The sequence below is a fragment of the Pagrus pagrus genome (genome assembly GCF_965226575.1).
Source record: "Pagrus pagrus genome assembly, chromosome: 4".
Taxonomy (NCBI): Eukaryota; Metazoa; Chordata; class Actinopteri; order Spariformes; family Sparidae; genus Pagrus; species Pagrus pagrus.
In genome coordinates, this window is record NC_140188.1 from 13,888,133 (window position 1) to 13,913,625 (window position 25,493).

Genomic DNA, 25,493 nt, shown 5'->3' on the forward strand with positions numbered 1-25,493 from the left:
AAAAGGCTGTAGGTGTTACACTACATACTGGGTCACTGGAATCGAGTGTAAGACCGGAAGCAGCCGCCGTGTTGTTTCTTATCGCGAGAACTGAGCACGGGATTTGCGAAGGCCGGGGTTTTCATTCATCGTCCTGAGTAAGTACTCTTTCCACACCAAGTTTAATAGCTAAAAATCGCAATTTTTCGCTTTTAAGACGATTCCAAACCATTCTTGAAGTTAGGTATCCTTATTGGACGCGTTTTGTGTCAATGAGTTGAATCAGGCATAAGCGATAAGCGGATATAGTAAGCTAAATATGTTAGCAACAGCTAGCAGCTAGCTTTTAGCGAGCGTTCACCCCACGTTATTCAAGCGGAATAGCAATCTGCTAACGCTAGCTAGGCAGCCGTGTTTCTAACTGGTTTAAAATTGATGTTAAAAGTGTTTTTTTTTTCACTCTAAGCACTCAAACAGGTTAGAAGATGGCCACTGCGGACGTACGGCTCAATCATACAATCTACATCAACAACTTGAATGAGAAAATCAAGAAAGATGGTAAGTTTATCCTCACCGTCCAGCCTCCAGTGTCTGGCTTCACACACAGCGCACAGAGAGACTCTCAGGTCAAACTTAATGGGTTTGTACTCATTTTCCCGTGTTCTTGCAGAGTTGAAAAAGTCGCTGTACGCCATCTTCTCACAGTTCGGACAGATTTTGGACATCTTGGTCGCAAGAAACGTGAAGATGAAGGGGCAGGCCTTTGTTATTTTCAAAGAGGTTAACAGCGCCTCCAATGCCCTGAGATCCATGCAGGGATTCCCTTTCTACGACAAGCCCATGGTAGGTTCAACACAGTTAATACCAGTAGAGGCTTAACAGAGTGGAAAATGCTAAAAATGTGTTCATAATGATAGGCAACATATAATCTGTGGTCTGAACTTATGTCTGTTCCTACAGCGTATCCAGTATGCTAAGATGGACTCAGACATCATAGCTAAAATGAAGGGAACTTATGTGGAGCGTGACCGTAAAAAAGAGAAGACCAAGAAAATCAAGGGAGCTGAGACAGCAGGAGCTAAGAAGGGTGTACCAGGAGCTGCTGCACCCATGGTTGCTGGTGTACCTGCTGCCATGCCTGTGAGTGGGACAATATGTGTTTTTATTGTAATCAGTTGATGTAAGTAATGTTGCCGACAGATTTGATTGAATATTTGTTGTGGGAGTTTCCATCACAAAATCTACCTGAGAATCAAGGATAAGCTCATAAACAGTGACAGTATAAATGTGAAGCGTAGCAAAGTATTGTGGGTTCAGGGTTATTTGATAAAAGTGGAAATCATAGCAATCAACTCTGAACATTTAAGTTCCTACTCTGCATTATTCCTTTTAAAAAGGGGCTTTTTTTTTGTCTTCTAACTCTGGGGACCAAAGTCTGTTGAATATTGTGGAGGAATTGGTTGACATGCTCGTGACTTTTTGCTCTGTAGGGAATGCCTCCCATGAGCCAGGCTCCCCGTATGATGCACATGCCAGGACAGCCGCCTTATATGCCCCCTCCTGGCATGATGCCTCCTCCTGGGATGGCACCTGGTCAGATGCCCCCTGGTGCCATGCCTCCTGGCCAGATGATGCCCGGACAGATGCCTGGACAAATGCCCCAGCAGGTAGTGTGCACCCATCTTCTGGAAGAGCATGTTTTTTAAAATTTATTTAACAAAAAATTAGTTGTATTTATTTTTTTTCCCCCTTGTTGCTCTATTATGACCTCTGCCTTTTATCCTCACAGGTTGCAGAAAATCCTCCCAATCACATCCTCTTCCTCACCAACCTGCCAGAGGAGACGAACGAACTCATGCTCTCCATGCTCTTCAACCAGTCAGTAACAGCTCCTTATCTGCACTGCATTTTTGTATTTTCCTATTTGTTGAAAGCTGAACCTGACTGTATTGTTTCTTCTTTAGGTTCCCCGGGTTCAAGGAGGTGCGTCTGGTCCCTGGTCGTCACGACATCGCCTTCGTGGAGTTTGACAATGAAGTGCAGGCCGGCGCTGCACGAGATGCACTACAAGGCTTTAAGATCACACAAGCGAACGCAATGAAGATCTCGTTCGCCAAGAAATAACACCAATGAGGGCCGGTTTACCTGCATACACACAGGTCTTTTTAAGAGATTTTCAGCAGTGGTGCGAACTAAGAAACATTTTTAGAAATTTGTTGATCAGTGCAGAACAGGTGAAGAATTTTTTCCTTCTTCCAGGATTACATGTAAGTATACGTTCTTTGCATCAAGTTGCTGTGTTTTGTAGTGTCACTGATTAAAATCTCCAGGTAAATTTGTGGAGGAGTTTTGCATCCTACTGATACGGATTTCACAAAATTTACTTTCTTTGGATTTACACTCAAATCGTTCAGCAACTTTATGCGTCTTCTGTTTTGTTTTCTGTTTGTTATAAAGCATTGCACCCAGAGTCTGGTCTACCAGACATTGTACCTGGAGCTTTTTTTGTTTTTATAATTAAACCTTATCTTTGAGACACTGCTCTGCTTCACGTCTTCATGTGTTCGTTGCTGTGGGAATTAATCTTAAGCCAATAGATGGTGCTATAAACCCACTTTATTCTACCTCTGATGTTGCGGTGGGTAAAGGGAGGGATGGCTGAGGGTTAATCAACTCAAATAGTAAATGTTTTTTAGAGCAACCCAACTGATTTTTAATTCTTGTGGCCTCTGCTTTTGCTTCTTCCATTGTGTCACGAGATCTGACTTGACCTAAATCTGTTAATGCAGTGGTGTTAAACAGTTTGCTTTGCGCATCTGTGGGCCTTTGTTCCAACCAAAAACTGCACCAGAAGATCTCAACTTCAGCCCTTATTCTGGGAAATCACTTGTGTAACCTTTTTCTTGGAAAATCAAACAACAAATTCTCAGCGCTGTGTAGGATAAAGCAGATTATGAGAATTGTCTATCAGTCAGCAGTGGAGAAAAGGTCATCGATGTCATGCAGCAGAAGTCCTTGCTGGACTCAGGTGGCTGATGTTACAGGGAACACAAATATCTCCACAAATACTTGCAGAAAATTGGATCCTTTGGCATCATAACAAATCTTTCATTAGTCCTGTACTTATGAAAGAATAGTCCAACTATTTCTTCAAAGCATTCTGGGCCTCCACACAAATCCTCCCTCCTGCTTGTCGAGTAAACCAATTGGAGTCTCATTCAATTTGTGCCTTGACGTACACAGTACATGCCCAAACAAGACATTTTTATCTGTATTTGTGCTCTGCCCGGTGCAATAAACCAGATACAGATTAATTTTGTTTTTCAAATCGATTAGATTACATCACGTACTGGCCGCTCTGAGTCATCATGTTTTGCAGCATTTCCATCATCTGTCTCTGTGGCCCATTTGCCCTCGGGAGTTATTCTGAAACCAACAAAAACTTAAATTTCAGTGATTGTGCGTGTCATTGGGTTGCAGACGGTGAAACTGCTTGATGCCTGAATTTAATAATTCAGCTCTGGGAACACACCTGAAGCAGTTAGTATGAATGTGTGTGGAAACCTTGATTTTACTTTATTAGACAAAATCAGTCTCCTCTGTGGTTTCTAGCTATGTAGTTCATGCAAAGCACATTTCAGTTGAATCAGGTCTCAACTCAAGGTTTCTGAGGAGGCTGTGACTTTGCAGAAACCGGATCAGTTGTATCCAAAAACAGGATTCGGCAGTGACCACACCATCAGAAGATCAATTCATCAAGATTAGTTCCCTGGAAGATAGAAAAGTAACTTCATCACAGATACAGAATTTATTAAATAAAGAATGAAAGACTCTAATCAGCAAACATCCTGTCAGAAGTGTCTTGTAGTGTCTCAGAGGACAAGCAGCACTTTCTGAACCACATGTCAGGAGGGGAAACGAGGACAAAGTCTTGAGATGAGGATGTGGATGTGTGGAAAAAAAGTGCTATTTCCTGATCAATCCAAGTGTGAGATTTCTAACGAACAGGAGAGAGAAAGATACCACAGTGTTTCAACCCACAGTGAAACGTGATGGGAAGATTCAAGTCTGGGGCTGTTTTGCCTCCTCTGGTGTTGGACACCTGCACAGAGCTGACTCCACCCTGACCAAAGAGACCGTTCTTCAGAGACACGCTCCACCCTCTGGTTTGATCTTTGTGGAGAAGGATTGATACTGCAGCAGGATAATGAGCCCAAACACACCTCGCAGCTTTGACAGAACTACTTGAAGACCAAAGAAGACCAAGGAGTCCTGACTGTCAGGGACTTTCCTCCACAGTCGCCTGTCCTCAGACTTAATGATCGAGAAGCTAATCATGCTGAGATAACTTGAGTCATCAGGTTATGCACAAACTTGTGGAGTCCATGCCAGCTTGAGTGCATACTATAATTAAAGCAAAATATGGATATAACAAATTAAAGTTATTCTGAAATTCATGGACACGTTTCAACAAGATTCAACTTTTCACTCAAGCTGATATAATTTGTAATGAAGAAATGTAGCACATTCAAAACCAATAGAAAATATAAGTTATGATGATGTTGTAGGCCTCCTTTTATAAGGATGGTATGCGAGTAATTTGTGTTTAAACAAATATCTAAATGAATGCAAATGGGTTCAATGGGTCACAATTGTCTCAACTTTGCCAATTAGTGAATGCCTGCCGTATGTTTTGCAGCACATCCTCACTGGCCCCTCGCAGCCTTCACACTCTGTAGGTTTAGTAATTACGTGCCAACAAGGACCACCTCGTCCTCTCAAAGGCTGGATTCATGAGCGCGGGGCGGAGTGATGTGTGAATTAGGCCTGAAAAGCTCGATTTAGACTCGCACTATCAACTGTGCCCGGCGCACACAGGGCCTCCCTGTTGTGGACTTAAACTGTGCCCTGAGTAATTGTCTTCAGGTCGGCTCAGCAGTGTACACAGAAATGCACATTCTTCTGTAGTTTCCCAAGCCTTTCCACACTCCCTTATTTTGCCTTGAGAAAGCGCTGACCTTAGCCACCAGGGCGCCATGTGTGAGTGAGAGAGAGAGTGTGTTTCTGTGTGTGTGTGTGTGTGTGTGTGTGTGTGTGTGTGTGTGTGTGTCGCATGTTCTTGGCAACATGCCTACTGCCTTCCCATTCACCAGCACACTGATCTTTCAGTTGCAGGGACTGAGAGACAACTTATCCGGTGGGTTTTGTGGGCCGTCAGATCAAAAATCAACTCTAAGACACGGGGCTCCCTCAGACGTTTAAGAGCTTGTGTCATGTATGTGTCATCGCTTACTGATGGTTTCTTTCTTCCTTTTTTTACTTCACACATATAAATAAAATAAAACAAACAAACAAAGGGAATGTGAAGGAGAGTTGCCTAAAAACCCTCAACTAATTGGCCAACAATATCATTATCAGACAGGTGTTAATATCTCGTCCTCTCACTTTATGAGGACGGATACTGCAGGTAAGACTGCAGCATCTTTGGGAAGAAAGTGATGTGACTTGACTCGCCCTAAAGGAACAGCTTACCCAAAAATGAAACTTCAGACATCATCTCCTCACCTTCAGCCAGGTGAAGTTTCGTAGTCCACAAAACATCTCTGGAGCTTCACAGCGAAACAGTGTTTCAGCATCCTCCTAAACAACTGAAGTAGATGGGGACTTGTTTTAAAACGTAAAAAAGCAACTGAAGAAAAGCTTAAACTGTCTCCATGCTCCATACATCCCATCGTCATCCAAGTCTCCAGAAGCCCTGAGATCCCAAATAGATTTGAAAAGACGTTATTAACACCCTCTTAAAGCGGAAGTCTTCTGCAGCATCCTCCTAAACAACTGAAGTAGATGGGCACGTGCTTTAAAATGTAAGAAAACAGCCAGCGTTTAATGTAATCAAGTCTGCAGAAGTCTCTTTTAAGGGGTAAAAAAAGAAAAAAGTTTACAGTAGAAATAGACAGAAGACATGGGGAGAGAGAAAGAGACATTAAAGGTTGACAGCCATGACATGTTTTGTTTTGTTTTTTTAGATCAATAGGAGCAGAAAAACATGCTTGCATGTGTGTCACTGACTGATTAGATGTCTGCTGTAGTCTTTCATGGTGATCAGACTCTTGCATTTTAAATTTCTGCCCTAAAAGACACGGGCGACCATTAGGTGGTGCCAAATACACAACTCACAGGACTTCCGTTCAGGTACCAGGATCCACAGAGTGCAGAGGTTGGATCCCTCAGGTGATCCACACACACACAACAGCCTCTGTGCAGACCCTGAGATGTGTGTGTGCTCGTGTGTGTCCGCGCACTTCCGGGACTGTTGGTTAGAATTCAGCTCATGTTTGGAGGTCACTGCTCCCTCTATGCAAATCAACCCTCTGCTCCTCAAGAGCCCTCTGTTCTGCTCCGGGGTCAGTGCGGAGCGCCAGGCCGCGGAAACACCAGCGGTTGTCAGGGAAGCTCTTGAGCAACAAGCCTGTGATAGACCTTAAGATAGAGGAGGAGGAGGAGAAGGAGGAGGAGGGAGGCAGAATCTCATTAGAGTTCCTCCTCGATGAAGAAGGTACATTGTGTGGAGCTCTGGAAGTCAGATGTGGAAAATATGCCATGTGAACGGTGCCAATATGCTAAAAGTTGCCTATACGCACCCTCAGTGCGCTCAGCCGGTGAGTATCTGCAGCCGACGGCATCATTAAGCAGCAAACATGTGCGCACAGGAACGAGCTCAATCATAAATGTGGGTATGATCACATTAGGGCTGCAGGTAGGGGCCCACGTGTGCGCCATGACGCGCCTTCGTGCCCAATGTACACTCTGTGTGCGTAGTGTTTACGTTCATTGCGGAGAGCTGCAGCTCCAGACGGCGGTAGAAACTTTCCCCTTTCAGAGGCCGCCCGAGGAAAACTGAGAAAATCATTTAATTGACGCGGCGGAGATGCGTTTGAAGCGTGCACAGACCTGAAACCTGAAACTGAAGTGGAACCGAAGATAAAGAAGAGCAAACAGGAAACCCGGCGAGGAGAAGTGAAACGCGCTCAGGGTAATCCCGTGCGTAAATGTGACATGCTTTGGAAATAATAAAAAGTTTTTGGGTTGGTCAGGAGAGAAAGGGGTGAGCGCATTGGTGCGCTCTGGGAACCATCCGGACAAGAGCTGAGAGACGGATATTCCCTGCCTCAGGACACACCCTCCATGCTCTCTCTCTCTCTCTCTCTCTCTCTCCCTCATTGTTTCCCACACTGACTCTGTCGCCGCCGGGGCTTCGTATCGGGTTAACAAACGGCCAACCAGCAGCTTGGATGAGAGGAGCGCAAAGTGGAGAGACGCAACTTCTCCGGCACACTCATCACGCTGAATATTATTGGTGTGGGTTGTTTTTTTTTTTTCTTTCCAGTTTTTGCGCGTGGATCAGGCTTGAAGAAGAGCAGGGAGAGTGTCAGCTAATTGGGATGAGAGTTCAAGTCAAGAGAGCCAGCAGATTGGACCTTTAAAGCCTCTTAACGCAGGTGGTGGGAGGAATACAGCGCGGAGGGGAGTGTGTTTATGCGCCGTGTGTTTGTGTGTTTGTGTGCATGTGTCGCTCCCAGTGGAAATCCACCCTGGACCCCGATCAGGTGTGTGTTTGTGTGTTTGTGGTGAGGGCGGCGGGGGGATAAATCCGAGCGGAGGCAGACAGGGGTAGTTATGGTTTCTCTCTGAGCTGGACGCGATGAAGCGGCTCTGCGGGAGTTTGAGGAGGAGAGCTGGGCGGACGGACGGACGCAGGGAGGGAGGAGGAGGTGGAGGAGGAGGGGGGCACCACCAGCAGCACCAGCACCAGCACCACCACTGCCGCCGCCGCCGAAGCGCACAACGCGGTCCCCAGCCCCTTGACGCAGGGATGGAGCGCACAAGAGCGCACAGGGTGACCACCATGAGGAGTGCCCCACACCGGGGACACCTCCACCTGCAGCGGACTGTGATTTTCCTCGTCGCGCTCACGATACAACCGCAGGTAAGCCACCGATTAAGTGCTATTTCGGGCGGCATGCCCTTAAACCCCCCCTGAAGCTGACTTTTAACTGTGGTTCAGCTTTTATTTCTCATCACAGCTGCCTGAAAACAGTCAGTAATGGAGTCCACACGCACTGTCCCTTCCCTCTTTGTGCTGCCCTCATTCTGCTCCTACATGGCGCTGTGCCCACCTGTTGTTTCAGCCCGCTGGTGTCTATTATCCCACGCAACAGAAAACTACTGTAATCCCGTTCTAGGCGCACGGGATGCAAATATGACAGCGGAAAATGTGAGAAAATTACATGAAAATCCTGTTTCAAAGCATTCTGAAGAATTCACTGCTCATTATGTCACTCTTTAAGGTGAATGATGAGGATGAGAACACACACATCAAGCATAATGAGAGCTTACAGCTGTTGCACGTGATTTATTTGAGGGATTTCAGCTGTAAAGAAAACCTTAAATTCTTTTTGAGGTGCTGTGAGGGATAAATAACACCTTAATTACGCACCACACCCCCTCTTCTCAGTCCTCTCTTTATTCACAGGAGTAAAGCAGCTCCATTTTAGCACGCTCGCCTGCTGTAACATCTCTGTTTTGCACATTATTTACAGTTCTCATCCTCATGGCTGCATGGATGCAGACTTTTCTTTGTGTGTTTTCCTTTATAGATGAGTCCAATCAATGCGATGACTTGTGTAAAAGACTCCTGACGAGCTGTGAATTTGGCAGCGTGGAAAGCTTTGGATTTTGTGCCAACAATGTGTTGGGCGTGAAGGTGCAAAACCATAAAACATTTTCCCTTTTTTGCCCTGTGAGCTGTCAAGCAGCTGCTGGCCCGATCAGGAAGCTCTATGATGTGTGACAGGAGCCAGCAGTAGCAAGAACAGGCCCAGAGGTGCTCCACTCTGTGCATGTGTGTGAGAATGTGTGTGTGTGTGTGCATTTTTCTAAACACCGAGCTCACATCCAGCATCTGTGTCTTGGGTGTGTGTGGAGCCCGGGGGGCCACAGCCGAGTAAACTCCGGGTCGTGTGAATGTTGAACGTGGGGGCAGCTCTGCGCGTCTCTCTCTGCACCTCTGCAACCCTTTCACAGCCGAGGAACAACACACACTCCACTCCCTCCATTCTCTGACTGCACTGCGGTGTGAAAACACACACTCGGGAGCCTCGGCTGCTGCTGGCGACTATTATTAATGCAGGAGACAGGAGAGCATGTTCATGAGGACTTGGAACAGACCTGCGATTCACAAGTGGAGGCTAATGAGCGTCCAGTGGTCGCTGCGTGTTGTCTGTTGTGTAGTTTCACTGCAGCTCAGTGGAGCCTCGAGGATGTTGTTCCAGTGTGATTTTCAAAAGGAAAAGCTTAGTTTGATTTAAAAAATATATTACTTTCCCTTTTCATAGCTGTTTGACATTGAACAGAGCCTGTTTGTCATTTTATAAACATGCAAATGACTTTCAGCTGCAGATGACTGAAGAAAATACATTTTCTTAAAAAACAGAAAAATAGCTGGAAGTCAATTTTGGTTTGAAAGGGAAATAAAACCTGATTAATCTTCTCACAATTGTAAAATAGATCCACCAGGATTACATCTCAGTGTGATTTTCTGAGGTGTTGAGATGCTGACTGAAGCTCAGAGCTGAACAAATGTTAATTACCAAAGATATTCTGTTTTCTATCATATAAGACGAGGAAAGTCAGGAAGTCCTCAAACTCAGAGGCTGGAATTAATTAATAAAGTTGTTCCTGTAAAAGTTTCTGCTGATCAAATAATGTATTAATTGCTAAACTGTTTCGTCTCTATAATGGCACAAACATAATGAAGATAATGCAGTCGAGTGTTTGTGGTGATCAGATAAGGTGCTCCTGGGATACTTCAGGTATACTGTACATACTCCATCTCGTGAAGTACTAATTGTAAAGGTAGAATTAGTTTCCAATAATAAAAAATAACTATCTTTTTTATTAGGTTACTTCAAGGTCCATACAGCCAATGTAGACATTTTCACAGGGCTTAATTTCCCCAGGTGAAGGGCCTTCAGTAAGTTAGAGGTAATACAACAGAGTTAATATAAAAGATACAGAAGCCAATAAAGACCAATGAAATTAATAAAAATACAGAAAAGTGAATCAAATCCCTAACAGAAAAAGATAAGAAAATAATAAATGAATTAATTAACAGACCATAATTCACATAACACAAACAATGGTCGTATTTGTTTAATGTGTGATTTAATGTGGCAGTATGTGTCTAAAATGACCAACATGGGTCTGTACAGTGTTCCCTGGTTTGTTTTTGAAGGGGACTTTCATTTTCCATTTTTTATTGGTGACTCATTCGCTCCCTGTCACAATAATAGCGTCTGAAAGCGAAAGTTGATTCTCATCAAATACTGATGCTTTGGGACAGCAGCCGACCTGACCTCCGATCCTAATGCGTCAGTGTTTGATGAGTTGGGAATGAGATTTAAAAATCGTCCTTCTCACAAAGTTAAACTTTGAGGAGCAAAGAAACTATTAATGAAACTCATGAAACACAGCAAAGTCTGGTAATTATTAGGAGCAACCCTGTCAGACTTGGAAACGTTATAAACATTAAAGACCCTCTCAAGAGTCAGTGTTCGGTTTGTCCGTTCAGGGCTACCGGGCAGTGCAACATGGTGGACCTCGAGGGAGAGTTACAAAACTCAAAACACATCAATTCTTAGCCAGAGGTGATTATAAACAAAATGAAAACATCATTATTACAATCTCTGCCAATAGATCCTCATAAGTCCCTCTAAATCTTTCACACTGGACCTTTAAGGGAGGGACTTGTCCTTTATTACTGTGAGTTTATGGGTTTCAACTTGAATGTTTGAAGTCTTCAGATGGAGAAGATTTGTATTGAGCCACTCTGAGTTTTGGGTGAACTGATCCTTTAACTGCCAAAGCTCTCCTGCAGAGATGGACTGGGCCTCGGCTTGGATCACTCTCTGTCTCTCTGGCTCTCTCTCCGTCTCTCCCTGTCTCTCTGTCTGTGTCTCTGTCTCTCTCTCCGTCTCTCTCTGGCTCTCGCTCTGTCTCTCTCTGTCTCTCTGTCTCTCTCTCTGTCTGTCTCTCTCTCTGTCTCTCTCTGGCTCCTGCTCTGTCTCTCTCTGTCTCTCTGTCTCTCTCTCTGTCTGTCTCTCTCTCTGTCCGTCTCTCCGTCTCTCTCTCTGTCTCTCTGGCTCTCTCTCTGTCTCTCTGTCTCTCTCTCTGTCCGTCTCTCCGTCTCTCTGTCTGTCTCTCTGTCAGTCCCTCTGGTCAGACTGAGCGCTGAAACGCTGGTATGCAGGGAATGGCTCGGGCAGCGAGAGGAGGAGAGGAAGAAAGGAGGATGTGGAGTGATGAGCGCCAATGTATCTCCGCGAGCCTTTTGATGTAGACGAATTCACCCCCGCCTCCCGCCTCCATCCCCCCCTGACCCCTCCCACCTCACCCCCTCCTGCCCCTCTCAGCTCAGGGACAGGGGCAGGAGAGGGACACGCAGCCACACACAATGGGGCGACTGAGACTCTGGCTCACTGTCGGCCAGCTCGGACACATGCTGGTCATTCCTGTCCACGATCACCGCCGGGGATACATGATTCTGATTCTTGGACTTAATGAGCAATCATTAAGTGCAGTGTTTCGTGCCAGAAAGAGCTGTGGATTATTCAGATTTATTCATCAGTGGAGGGTTCATGGCAAACTGAGATAACAACGGTTTATATTTTGTGTTTAGATGCCAAAACCATTATTTCACTGTGCCACACTGACACACAGACACACGCTAATGCATGCACACACCCACATACCTGACCCCGGTGCCCCGAGACTCTCAGGGGGTCTTGTTAACTCCAGAGTGTGTGTGAGCGTGTGTGTGTGTGTGTGTGTGTATGTGTGTGTGTGTGTGTGTGTCCCTTCCACCCATCTCTAAACAGGGAGGGAACACAGAGGAAAGAAAGGGCGGCAGATGAAAAGGAGGATGGCAACAATGCAGAAAAGAGCTGATGGCCACAGAAAGAGAAATGACAGGAGGGCTACAGCTCGTTCCCACATAGAGAAACGAGGGAGGAGGAGGAAGATGAGTGTGAGCAGGTTCTCAGTGTCATCGTCCCCTGGGAGGAGAGAGTGAGAAATAAGAAGGGAGTGGTGGTGGCACATAAAGGAAGGAAGGAAGAAAGAAAGAAAGAAAGAAAGAAAGAAAGAAAGAGATTATGTGGCAGGAGTGGTGGGGTATCTGTCCATGATTTGGATGGAAAAGATAGATTTTTTTCTCTGTTGGAGGTCATAAGTTACGTCCTCGTTTCTTTCTTTTATCCCTCTGTGTCACTTGCTGTCTGACGACTGTTGTCTGGTAACATACTGATAAACTTTTGATACAAAGGAGACATGTAGGCCGCTGCAGCTTGCCAGAAGGAGTGAGAAAGTACATCGCAGGAAACACGACAGTCCAATCTCAAACTTTCTGTCGTCTTTTCAATAACACTTCTAAAATAGAAGCCAGAAATGCAATACACTGGTGTTTATTTGATCTAGTTATGATGATTTTATCAGGTAAAACTTCTAGCTGTTATGTTGTTTACCTGTTGAAGGTCCACAGATGAGATGTCTAAACTGAGCACAAGGTACCGGTGGTGTGAAGGATTTCAGGTTTATTTGTCAGGTTACAGTTTTGGTCGTCTGCGGCTGAAGAAATGAAACCAGTGCCAAAAACTGCAGTTCCTGGAATGGCCACTTGAGGCTTGCTCCAAAAATGAGTCAATCCCCATAAGACCCCATACTAAAAGTGTCCATTTTTGGGACTAGAAGGGCAGATAAGTGGAGTCACCTTAATGAGCTTCACAATAGCTCTTCAGAAACCTATGGGTGACGTTGCGGACACCATGTCGATGTTTTATGCAGTCTGCGATCTATTATTAATAACTCTTGTTGAACTTTATCCTTCAAAGTAACATTTATTATAAAAAGGTGGCTCTGCAAAAAGTTAATAAACCATCAAACGTCTTGGAGACCACTGTAAGGACATGCATGAGCTATCTTGATTTCATGTCTTTGTGGTTTAAATATTTATATATATATATATATAAATATATATATTATACATAACAGTCTGTCAAGTTTAACTGCAGGACACAAAATGGCTCCTATTCAACACGTTCAGTGGCCTGCTCCTACTTCACTGTAAAGTCCAATCTCAGTGTATGTGAACTGGAGGCTTCCACATCACACTTGTGTACGCTAAATATTAGCCAAGGGTTGGTTTGCAAACTATTAATGATGTCAGAAATCATGCTCATGTGCCTGCCTCATAAAGTCAGCTGTTCAGTAACCGCAGAGAAAATTCACAAGCAATAAATGTTTTACAGCCTTCAAGTGTCAAACTAAACGTTCAACTGTGGGAACATACAAGAAGAAAAGCACACGCTGTCATGGCTCGTCATGCACTGCACCTGTTTAATAACATAGTAACATACTTCTCTCCTCTCCTCCTCCTCTCTCTGGACTCAGGCTGTGTGTGCTGTCGGGATGTTCGAGCTCCAGATCCGTCACTTCCAGAACCCGCACGGAGTTCTGCAGAACGGAGACTGCTGCGACCTCCAGGCCAGCGGGGGGCAGCGCTGCTCAGCCAGGGACCAATGTGACACTTTCTTCCAAGCCTGCCTAAAGGAGTACCAGGCCCGGGTCGTCCCAACTGGAACCTGCACTTTCGGGTCGGGAAGCACGGGGATCCTGGGCGGAAACTCCCAGTCGCTCCGCCACCGAGGACACGATGGAGGAGGAGGAGGAGGAGGAGGAGGAGAAGATGGGACTAATGGTCACATTGTCATTCCCTTCAAATACGCCTGGCCGGTAAGTACAGGGGCAGTGGTGGTTATCAGTTTGGTTACCAAGGGAACAGACTAAGCTTCAAGTACAACAATACACTCAAACTGAGGCTAGAGTGGAATAACAATGACAGAGTTCACTCTCACATGCTTCCACAGCTTTTCTGTCCTTTGGGTGGAGGTACTGGAGGACATGGAGGAAAAAATCTGTTGACCAGAAGACCTTTTATAAATCTATATACTGCAGTGTATCACAATATGTGTTCAGGTGCAGGAACATTTCTTAGTTAATAGACCAGTTAGAGTCCATCACATTGGTAAACATGTCAAATTTCATAAAATCATTCCTGGACAAATTTTATTTTTAGTGCTTATTTTGATTTGCAGTGTTCATTTTAGACAACAAAACTATGAATCAATAGTAGCAGAAGTGGGTCACCTCGCCTGAAACAAAGAGCAGATTATACCTGTTAGCATCAGCATGTTAGCATCATTTGTGAGCATGCTGGCGTTAGCATTCAGCTCAAAGCTTGTGCCTTGAAATACTGTAATTTCACATCTTCATGTATCTAAATATCCTTTAAGTTAAACAATTTGAGAAAGAAAAGTAACTCTTGGGTCATACCGCTCATAGCTCACATGAAAGGTGCTATATAAAGGTGCTGTCACTCCTGCAGGCAGACTAGACGCTGCAGTAACTCACTTTTGCCTCTTTTGAGGTATTACGAGACAGGATGGACAGCGGCTAGCTGGTTAGCATGCTAACACCAGTAGAAATCTGTACGTCACAACACATAGATGCACTTAACACTTATTTCTTCAAACTCTGTTGATTATTTTAGTTAATTTTAATTGTTTTAAACTAAAATTACATACAGCTCCGTTAGTACTGAGGCCATAAACTGTGTTGAGGGATTACTCATTCCAGAAATGTGAATAGTCTTTGGTGATTAGACCCTGTCATGACGTCACCGTATTTTAAGGGGGTTTAATGAGGCTGTGTGTGCAACATGATCCCCCCTGATGGAGATCACGCTGGTGATGGTGGTGACTGGATGAAAAGAATGGCTGAGATCTGGATGGATGCTTCTGGTGAGCTCAGACCTGGAAGCTGGAGGTTGAATGGACATTTCTTAGTACAAGTGTGTCAGTCTTCTGGATTTGTTGCTTTTACTTGTAATTATTTTAATCATTTGAATGCATATTTGAATAATTTTGAGGTTTGAGCTCCTGGTTGGATGAAAATAGCCTCTGTTTTCTGAAAATGTACAAACAAAACAATCAATTAAATCGATTTGTCAAGAAAATAATCAGGAGACTACTTTACAAGGGAAGTGATTAGCTGCGCTCCTGTGTCTTTTTCTCTCCTTTCTTTCATCGAGCCCAAACTTTCTGCATGTAAGTTACAAACTTTAGGCCGTTGTGTTGCCCTTTTTTCAGGGTGTATCGAACAATCTGCGTCTGGATCAAACATCAACACGGCTGGCTGCTCCATCTTGTGTCCTCATTAAAGAGCAGAGCAATTAATCTGCCATTAGCACAACAGGAGGTGAGCGTGGCCAAGAAGAGATATCGATTATTCAATCCACCTTTTTCTTTCCTCCTCCAGTCCTCCTTCTCTCTTTCTTTTTCTTCAGTTTTTTTTCCCCAATTATGCAGAGAACAGTGCAGGAGTAAGTTAGTGATGAAGGAGTTTTCCATCTGGTTTACACACATTATTGTGCATTAGAACTGAAACCACTTGTCTATTAATTATTAGTCGATAGACGTAATTACGTAGTCATTTAAGTCAATTTTAGGCCAAAATGCAAAAAAAATGGCTCTAAAATATGAATGTTTGGTGATTTTCTTAGTTTTGTATGAGATTATACTGAAGTTTTTTGGGTATTTCCAAAACAAGAAGGCAATCCAGGCTCTCCGAATGCATAAAATGTGTCAAATGTGAGAGGAAAATTCAAATAAAAAGGCAAATCGTTAAAAAAAGTCATAATGTTTTGACATCTTGGTCTTTTTCAGGGCTCCAGACAACCTGCCCAGAGAGCCTTCTTGTTTTTCAAAGAGCGACCAACACATTATTTGTTTTAATTTTATTGAAAGAGCAAGTCATCTCTTTCCTGAACATTTTGGGGGTTTTGGGCTGTTGATCTGACAAAACAAGCAATTTGAAGCCATCGATCTCTGGGATATGCTTTTGGATAGATGGATATTTTTCATTATTTTCTGACATTTTCTTTACCAAATGACAAAGAAAATAATTACCAGATGAAAGTAAATTGCAGTCTGTATCTAAAATAACAAAATATTATTTTCACATTAATACTCTGAGCTCTTTGAATCCTTACAAGGGCAGAGACGAAGCAGTAACAGCCTCCTCACCCATTAGTCGCTTTCCTCTTCAATTTAGCAATTAATGTTTGTTTATCAATGCGACAAGAGCTGGAGACAAAATCCTTTTAAAACGACTCGGCAAGGACACGAAGCAGAGGTTTTGTTTGCTCCTTAGTTTTTTTTCCTCTTCCAGTGAAAGAAATCCTCCTGCTGTCTTTTCTTTATTTATTTCTCTCTTTTTTTTTTTTTTGCCTTTGATCGCTCCCAGCATGGTTGACTTCCTTCTCATAATGAAAGTATTAGAGACATGGCAACAAAAGACCTTGTGGCTCTAATTCTGCCGTAGAAATGTTCCTAATATCGCACAAAAACCCAGGAAAACCTTCAGATACACACTGCTAGTATATCGACGCTGACCTGAGCACCACAACTGTTTCCACGCATGCATACACACACACAAGAATGTAACACACAATTGGCTTGGGTTTCTTCTTCTTGATTAGTATCAGCCCATTTACCTGTGAGACTCGCTGTCCCAGAGCCAATTATCTTCCCTTATCGGCGTACAGTTTGCTTTTGTGTGCGTTTGTGTGTGTGCTGTATGCGTACTGCGTGTGTGCGTCACACTTTCCTTGTGTTTTTTCTCTCTCCTCCCGTACATCAGCGAGGTGTGTGATTGGCAGGTACGAGTGTGAGAAAGTTCCCCGTCAGAAAGGCTACCTGGATCAGTTTCAGGGCCGGGCCGCGGGGCGGGCTGGGCCGCAGGGGGAGAGAGAGAGAGAGAGAGGGAGGGAGGGAGGGAGAGGTGGGACACACAGCGGCAGCGGCGGTGCATTTTGGGCTGAAAGACTCGCTTTATCTGACCATCTCTGGGAGGTGGAGGGTGGAGGAGGGAGGGAGGGTGCAGGGAGAGTGATCCCCCTGCCCCAGGTGAGGGGATGAACAGGTGAGCGTAGTCATTACGAGGAAAGGTGAGCTCTCTCTGTCCCTTGCCCCCCCTGTTCAGTCTTTCTTTCTCTCGTTTCTCCCGCTAATCTCTTCAGGGAACATTGTGCAGTCATGTATTTGCTTATGAATTGTGAGCGTAGTTGTAATTTGCAGTGTTGTGTTTGTTTTGAGTGTAATGTTTCATGATTACATGGTGGGTTATTATCCCTGCTGGGCCGCTGTAACGCAGTGCTGCGATGGCTCTGGTTAAAGCTCGTTTTACCAGTCAGTCATTATTAACAACAAGCTGTATCTTAGTTTTTACAGACACAAGACAGCTTGTGTGGCTCAGGAAGTAGAGCGCCAGTTGGAGGGTTGGTGGTTCGATTCCCAGCCCCTGCGGTCTACACGTTGAAAACATCAGTGTGCGAGTGTGTATGAATCTCTTCAGATGAGCAGGTCGGCTCCAGGCGTGGTAGCCTCCGCCACCAGTGTGTGAATGTGTGAATGCTGACTTAAAGTGCTGAGTGTGCCGATGAAGACGAGCTAGCCAGACGGTTAACCTTTGATTGACGAGAAAAATATGGAGGCGTTTAGGCGAGGCTACGTAACTCCATCTAAAAACCTCTTAATTGCCATTTTTACATTTCTGTTTGTGTACGGATTAAACAAGATACATCATGTTTAGTAAACTTCAGAGATGTTTTGCCTGGCTTACTTGCCCCCCTTCATCCTGTCTTTATGCTAAATTAAGCTAACCAGATAACCAAGCTCATATAAATCTAACCACTGGCAAAAACATGAGTATTTTCCAAAATGTCAGACTTTTCCTTTAAGATTCAGAGGATGAATGTTGCAGTTATGTCACTTGTGTGCTGAATATTCATCAAGGCAACACAAATTGCCACTAAATGGAGCGCAATTTTGTGGTTAAATCATCCTGTCCGTGAAGTCATTTGAAAAGGAGAATGGCGGAGGATGTAATAGGATGTGTCTCTGTGGTTTTCCTCGTCTGGTTTCAGACGCGAACACCAGATTTCGCTTTGCCTCCTGGACATCGGTAATCGTACAGACGTGGCTTCATTTTGACCCCAGCGTTACAATCACAGACACTCAGCGGTCTGGGATGTTTTAGCTGCGGCGCCTCCGCAGAGAGACGGGAAAAGTTCAAAGACTTCATAACTGCGAGGTCATTTCTTCAAGCCGTCTCTCTGTTGGTGGTTTCACTGTTGAATGTGTTTGGATGTGGAGAGGGAAACAGAGCAAACTGCCAAGAGAGAGCGTTCAGTTTGTTCCTGATGAATCTGTTTATCTGACAGCAGTGGGAACAAGCCAGTGAATGAATCAGGAAGGATGAATGAGAAAGCTAAAGTGAAGGCGAGTTGGCAGGTACACAGTGCAAAACTAATGAACAGGTGGTGATAGTACAGACAAAGCTCAGGTGGATATGTATAGACCACCACTTAGCAGACATTACGGGAACTCAATCTGACGTTTCCTGACCTTTTGTCACCCCGAGCTGGTTCATCAAGGTCTGGCTAAGGCGAGCTCCTTTGTTTAGACGACCGGTGACAAATGACAATATGATAGGTGCTATGGAAATACTGAACATGAAGAGAAAGCAGCGACGTCCCCGCTGTTCAAACTCACTCACGGTCAGGTTCACTGCCGGAGGCCAGAGCTGACTGTTCCTGGGAAAAGACTCACGTTAGGCTGAGAGTGTGTGTTTGAGTTTTCAGCGCACGCCAACTTTGATCATCTTGTGCTGATGATCGCTTGTCATTCCTGGTAAATGTATCACGTGTGTTTGCATAGATATCACAGCCCTAGACCTGGCCACAACTAAATGGGATGCAGCCATGATTAATGTTATGGATGCAGATAACTGGAAAAAACTCAGGACGTAAAGAAGAAACCATCTATGTGAGCGTTCAGTCCGTCCTCAGTGAAAGTGTTTTCAGAGAGCTTCTTCTTCCCAGAGCGCCGAGTTCAGCATGCAAAGTGTGGCCGTCATGCAAATATGTTCAGGTGGATCCGCTGTGGGCTGAATCTTCTTATCAGTCTCTGTCTGCTCCCATGTTATTCTACCGTCTTTGTGTTTCTTTATGTAAGTAAAAGTACAGAAGTATTACCAGGAAAATAGGGTGTGTTTGACTCCCTCCATCCACCCCACCTCCTGCCTACACAGACTATGACACTCTTTACACTGCTTCACCTGACGTCCTCCTTTGCTCCCGTCATAGTTACTGCCACTAGATGTCACCACGTAATCGTAATAAGCTGCTTGCACGGACAAAATGCAGCCGCTTTTCTGATGAGGACGGGCTAGTTATATAAACGCTCACAAGTCAAATGTAAATCTTCGATGAAAAGTTAGAAATATTGGGATTAGGCTTTATTAGACTGAGATGTGAAGGGAGAAACCTGACGTCTTTGATATTAGGCTACTGCCATCAGCTGGTTACCGTAGCTTAGCTGTATGGGGGGTTCTGGTCCAAACACTGGATCTAACCTCGACTTCATGGGTGAGAATTACCCACATCTTCTGCATTGTGCGGCCCGTAGAGGGTGCACACTGGAGACGTCCATCGGCCGAGCTGGCTAACTTTCTGTTTAGCTCCTGGCTAACTTGAATAAGGATAAGATGTTTTAATGTGCAGCTCTTCTGCACTTTCCAAATGTTCTCCAACGGACTCGATCAAAGTATGAGAGCGAAACGAGTCACTTCACGCTTCTTTTTGGGCCCCGGTGCATCACGCGACGATGTAATTACACGGTTTGGCCTGGTGTCTCCATTGGTTGCCTAGCAACTGCTCAGAGCTCAGTAATAGTCACATAATTCCCCGTAAAATGGTGAATTGTCATTTTTAACCTTGAGTTGTTGTACAGTCTAAACAAATGAGATACAACATGTTAAGCAGTGAGCGTTTTCTTGCCTTTGAACAGAGCTGGGCTAGCTTTTTAATAAGATCATATTAATCTTAAATTAAACCCAACTATAGCTGTCAGATGAATGAAGTAGAGTAAAAAAACACAATATATTCGCTCTGAGACGAAGTATGAAGTTGCAACAATCAAGTAAAGTAACTCAGAACTGCACTTAAATACAGTCAATTACCACGTGATTACAATCCACTACTGAAACTGATCAGAAGAGACTTTCTATACCATCATATACGACACACACACACACACACACACACACACACACACACACATCGTTGTAACCTGCACATTCCTGCTGTGTGGGAGCCGAATCATGGGGAAGTCAGTGAAGGGAAACGACAGGAGAGGAGCATAGTTGGAGCTTTCTTCCTCCACCGAGTCTCTCTTTCACTCTTTCTCCTCCTCAGCTCTCTTTTGTCCCCTAATTGACTCTCCTACGCAGCCTCGCATACCTGCGTGTACGCTGATACTGTTGTGCACGTCGTTTGTACGTTATAAACCTGGAGGCTCGTACACACAGACACACACACACAGTTTTCTCCTCATAACCTTTTCTCTCTGTAGACACACCCAAACACACACACAAAACACAAAGAAGGTTAATACCGTCGGGATCTGGAGCCGGTGTTTTTTAGAGATAAGTTAATAACTCGGGGGTAAACGTCTCATGGGAAGCTTGTTTTAATGATTTCATTTGTGTGCAAATTGGATGGAGAGTAGGAGTCTCTTTATTAGAAGAGAAAGAAGGGCACAAACATGATCACTGTGAAATCACAGTCTCCGGCTGTCATTGTGTGTCATTGAACGCATCGCAGGTACACAATCTTTTTAAAAGGGCACGCAGGTGTAATCGCAGCAAATAGTTGACGCCATCGATCGCCTTCTCTTCTCGCCGTGTCTCCTCGCCCGTCATCTCTCTCCCACGCACGCCCTCATCGCGAACCTTTTGTTCTCCGCGTCGCTGCCCTCCGACATCTCGTCCCCGTGGGTCGCACAGAGCCGGCAGAGTTTACACTTACAGCTGTCGTAAATCCTCCTCTTCTATCTGCGGTTTGTTGTGTTGATGAAGCTTCACAGGGGCGACCACAAACATTTCAAGCGTCTACATTGTGAAACATATTCTGACCTCAGTGTGATTTCAGTCCTGTCACATGACGCCTCTCCCGTTACGCTCTGTCACTCCCGTCCACTGTCATGCACATCATGTACATTTTGTGTTAATTAGCGTCAGAGTTAAGGTTCGTTTGATGTTCACGCCATTTTTAAATGAATCAACATAATTGGAAGTCATCAGCATAAGTACACATATAGTACTGGTTATGACGTGTGTCTTTAAGCCATCGTCTTTTATGTTTCTTTCTGTTTCTCTTTTTATCGCCGTTTTAAAGTCACAATGCACATCATATTATCTCCTGTAATTCATTAACCACGTCACAGTTTTAAATCATCGTTCCAAACTAATTTGAATCTGCTTGGAGGTCCGATTGAATTGAGGAGCAGAGGCATGACAACCTCACACAGCAGCCTTGTCAGTGTTTCCTCTGTATTTTCCCCACAATCTTTCTCTGAGGCCAATTTAAGACCGTCTAGTTTAGGTGTGCTGGTGTCTCTGATAAGGTCATGGGAGAATGTTTGCACAGACAGCATTGTAAGTTTGGATTACAGTAACTGAATCAGGACTAGATCCCAGCACAGACCATCTGACAATTTTCAAATGGATTCCTTAAAATAAGTTTCCTGCCGTGATGCACTGGTCAATTTTTCTATTTTTTGCGGGGCAGTTTCCTTATACAGACCTCTGATAACACACACACACACACACACACACACACACACCACTCCCAGACCTGTTCTATTTTCTCCCTCTTAATGCGTCTATCTGAAAGTGCAGCCGTGGATGTGAAGCGTTCAGCGGCTAGACAAGGTAATTTCCTGCGGAAGTCGGAGAGGCCGAGGAGGAGGGAGGTGGAGGAGGGAGGTGGGGCAGTCAGTCTGGGCTGGCTGATGTGAGGGAGGGTGGAAGGTGGTAGAGAGAGTCGAGATTAATGAGCAAAAGGTTAAAGTTGATGTAAGCGCTGCGGAGGGGAGGCTGAGTAAAGAAGAAGGAAGTGAGAGTTGGGAGGGGGAGGTTCAGGGTTGGGAGGTGGATGATCTCAGCGTGGGGCGCAGGTGTTTTGGGTGGAGGTGCAGATGTAGACAGTGAGGTGTGTGTGTCATAACGTCTGACTCACTCTGTTGAGAGAATCATAAGCAGCAGGAGGTGAAGGAGGGGAGGGAGGATGGGAGGACAGGATGGAGATGGGGCAGGGCGACATGGAGGATGAAGGCATGTCGTGTCAAGAGGCCTCTGTTGTTCTGCAGCGTTTGAAGACGCTGCAAAGTTCAGTTTAAGTCAATTAACCCTGCAGGAGTGTGACTCCTGTGAGAGAGGGACAGACGGTAATGGTGTGTAAGTACTGTACTTATGTGCAATTTTTGAGGTACTGTTACTTCTACAACTGTCTGTAGTTAAAAGTTATTTTACAGAATAAGATTACAGTGAAAAGCATATAATAATCTTTAAAAAATACAGTTATTTGTTGAAGATTAAATCAGTGCTTTTTTTGAGAAAACCAAACAAGTCATGTCTAGTTGGGTCCGATATCACACTGTAGATGTCCATGAGTTGTAAGCAGTTCCTCCAAAGTTATTTCCACTTAAAAGTGTTGTTGGTGACATTCAGCCACCAAATGTGCCGCGTCCGTTGTGTTCACGTTACAACGCTGCTGTTATTTGAATCATCTGCCCTCTCAAGTGCCAGTTTGTTGCACTCTAATATTCCTAACGCAAGCGAGCAAACCTTGCTAACACTATTCAATGTCAATTAACATTAGCTAGCATTAGCAACATTAATTTTTGTGCAACAAACTGAAACTAACGCCATCCAACATTAACGTTAGCTGGCTAGCATTTGCAACATTAACTAGCAATTGCACTACTAGCTTGCATTAGCAATGTTAATGTTAGCTAGCATTGGCAACATAAATTGCTTAGTTAACTTTAAAGTTGCTAACACTAGTGAGCAAGTATTTCTGTTGCTAATGCTAGCTAATGTTAATGTTTCTAATGATAGTTAACATTGACATTGCTAATGCTAGCTAGCAGACGTCAGGACAGAAACCAGCTATTTTTACGTAGGCTATTTTCTGCCAAGACTCTTGATGCTGACAAAACACAGTTAGCACGTTATATAATTGCCTGAAAACTGTTTCTTTTCTATTAGACCGATGTGGACAAAACAATAATTTTGAACCTGGCAAAATATTTTAAATTATTAATTCACAATCACAATAATGTTTTTAAGGAAAAGAGATTTCGTTCTGGATTTCTATAGTTGCCTCGAACGCCGGGGAGACATAATTTCTTTGTGCCTCCATAATGGCTCCAAGTAATTGTTGGCAAATGAATCAGTTTTATGATGTGACAATGCTGTGGTTATGGTTTGGTTAGGTTTAGACACCAGACTCCCTTTTGGTACTTAATTCATTTTTGTTTTCCATGCAGCTGGTAGCCCCTCGATGTACAGGCAGGATTCTTAGCTGTTCATCGTAGCAGTGTTGTGTGAAACCGCCGTGGGATCATCTTCAATGTGACACCAACACAGGAGCAATGGAGGGTATTAAAAGCACGGTGTTGTTTCTCTGTATGTGGCTGTTCGTCACAGCGAGGAGACAAGCTTTATTTCAGATAAGGCTGAAGGCAGCAAGAAAAAAGACTGATGACAAAAACATTTGTCTGCTTTCTCACCAATCAGCGATCTTGTGGTTTTAACTCCACCTCGACCAGCAACAGCAGAAAAATGCTTCTCGTACAATGAAGCATCAGTGTTAAAAATGTAAGTCAGTATAATATAACAGTCTCAGGTGCCGTTTTAATGCAGAATCAGAATTGAAACTTGTGATACTTTTAGTAGACTTTGCTGATAAAACCTTTGTACTTTTAACTATGTAGGAGACGGGGAAGACATTTTTACATTCCCGTATTCTTAAGTAAAGAGTCTGAGGGGGCCTCCTCAAACACTGATGAGCCAGAGTTTGAAGGAAGGTCGAGTGATGGGGAAGTGGTAGAGCTGACGGTGGTGGCTGAATGGAAAAGTGGGTGAGGGCGGAGAGGGAAAGATAAAGTCTGATGCTAATTACGTCCAGAATGAAAGAAAAACAGAAGAGACGGCGAGAATGCGAGAGCAGAGACATTTAATTATAGAGACGGGGTCATGGGAGCAGGGTGGGGTGGACGGCTGCACACCGGGGGTCTAATTCCACATCTCGTACTCTCTCTCTCTCTCTCTCTCTCTCGCTCTGTGTGTGTGTGTGTGTGTGTGTGTGTGTGTGTGTGTGTGTGTGTGTTTTCCACCTAAGGGCAGGGAGATGGCCTGCATTGGATAATATCCTCCGCAGAGACTTTAGAAATTCACAAATTAGCCACCTTAGCGTCACATCTCTCGTGTCTCCTGTGCAACTCCTCGATCCAAAGCGATTGATTTTTGTCTTTGTTATTGTCGGCCCAAGAATCGATCAATAACACAATAATCATGTTTGACACAAGGATTCTTAGATTGTGGGTCTGTGGGGAGCCTCAGCGTCCTGATAGCATTTTATTTTATTCTTCAGTGGAGCGGAAATCAATCTGACATCTATTATATTCTCAGCTTTGTGGCTCTTCTTTGCACCCGGATGCTAACAACATGACAGTGACAACGTGGTTCACAGCTTCAACATACTCTCGTATTTACTGTAAGCACTTAAAACAGTGTACGCTTCACCACTGGAATAATAATGGCATTGTTACTGTGGTTACCTCCACTACTAATCTGTAGTGCAGGTGAGGTGTCAGCCGTCCAATCCGGCGCAGGCACAGCTGCTGTCATGTCAACCGTTTGCATGTTTGTGTCTTTTGTGTTTGTGAGCGCAGCCTGTAATTACTCCAGCGTTCTGATGCAAAGGGTGAGAGTTGGCAGGTGTACGAAAACAGCGAATGTTCAGCTGTGGATTATGAATATTAAACGTCGTGTGAAACATTCGCAGTTAATTGAATTTTCTCCATCGTTGACAAAGCGAATGTTTAATCGTCAATTAGTCATCTGCTCGTTTGTGCGTGTTCGTACAAGATTTTTACCGTCTGAGTGCGCTCGTGCTTTATTATGTGCATAAAGGCTGAGGTGCATTTGTTTAATTAGTGTACGTCGGCTTTACATGATATTTATGAGCTGATTTAACTGTATGTTTGGGTTTGTACTGTTTGATTAACTGGAACAAGGCAGTAAAAGATTATCAGTTAGTTAGATAATTAAAGTAGGGTGTTAAAACAGAAGGTAGAAAAAAACCTGTCAGTTCATAAAATAAATTAAAAGTTTGAATTTAAAAACAGCTCCGCCCACCCTGAACGTATCACCGCTCTGCACATGCGATGCCACGCCCAGCTCATTATCATATGTATTAGCATAATTGCAAA

The 25,493-nt window shown here is 44.2% G+C and overlaps 2 protein-coding genes across 3 annotated transcripts in view; both read left to right on the forward strand.

Annotated features, from left to right (window-relative positions):
* Positions 1-53: 53 nt before the first annotated feature.
* On the forward strand, positions 54-2,520 carry snrpa (small nuclear ribonucleoprotein polypeptide A). Its single transcript, XM_084351983.1, has 7 exons — positions 54-137; positions 446-537; positions 650-822; positions 940-1,119; positions 1,470-1,646; positions 1,769-1,857; positions 1,944-2,520. The coding sequence occupies exons 2-7, from the start codon at positions 465-467 to the stop codon at positions 2,101-2,103; spliced, it is 852 nt and encodes a 283-aa protein (XP_084208109.1). The 5' UTR covers positions 54-137; positions 446-464; the 3' UTR covers positions 2,104-2,520.
* Positions 2,521-7,794: 5,274 nt separating this feature from the next.
* Positions 7,795-25,493, forward strand: part of LOC311255619 (protein jagged-2) — a 45,205-nt gene continuing 27,506 nt past the window's right edge. For both annotated transcript variants that reach the window (XM_084350237.1, XM_084350238.1), the window contains exons 1-2: positions 7,795-7,966; positions 13,486-13,827. In XM_084350237.1, the coding sequence (XP_084206363.1) occupies positions 7,853-7,966; positions 13,486-13,827 (456 nt within the window). In that variant the 5' untranslated portion in view covers positions 7,795-7,852. The remainder of the gene's footprint in view (positions 7,967-13,485; positions 13,828-25,493) is intronic.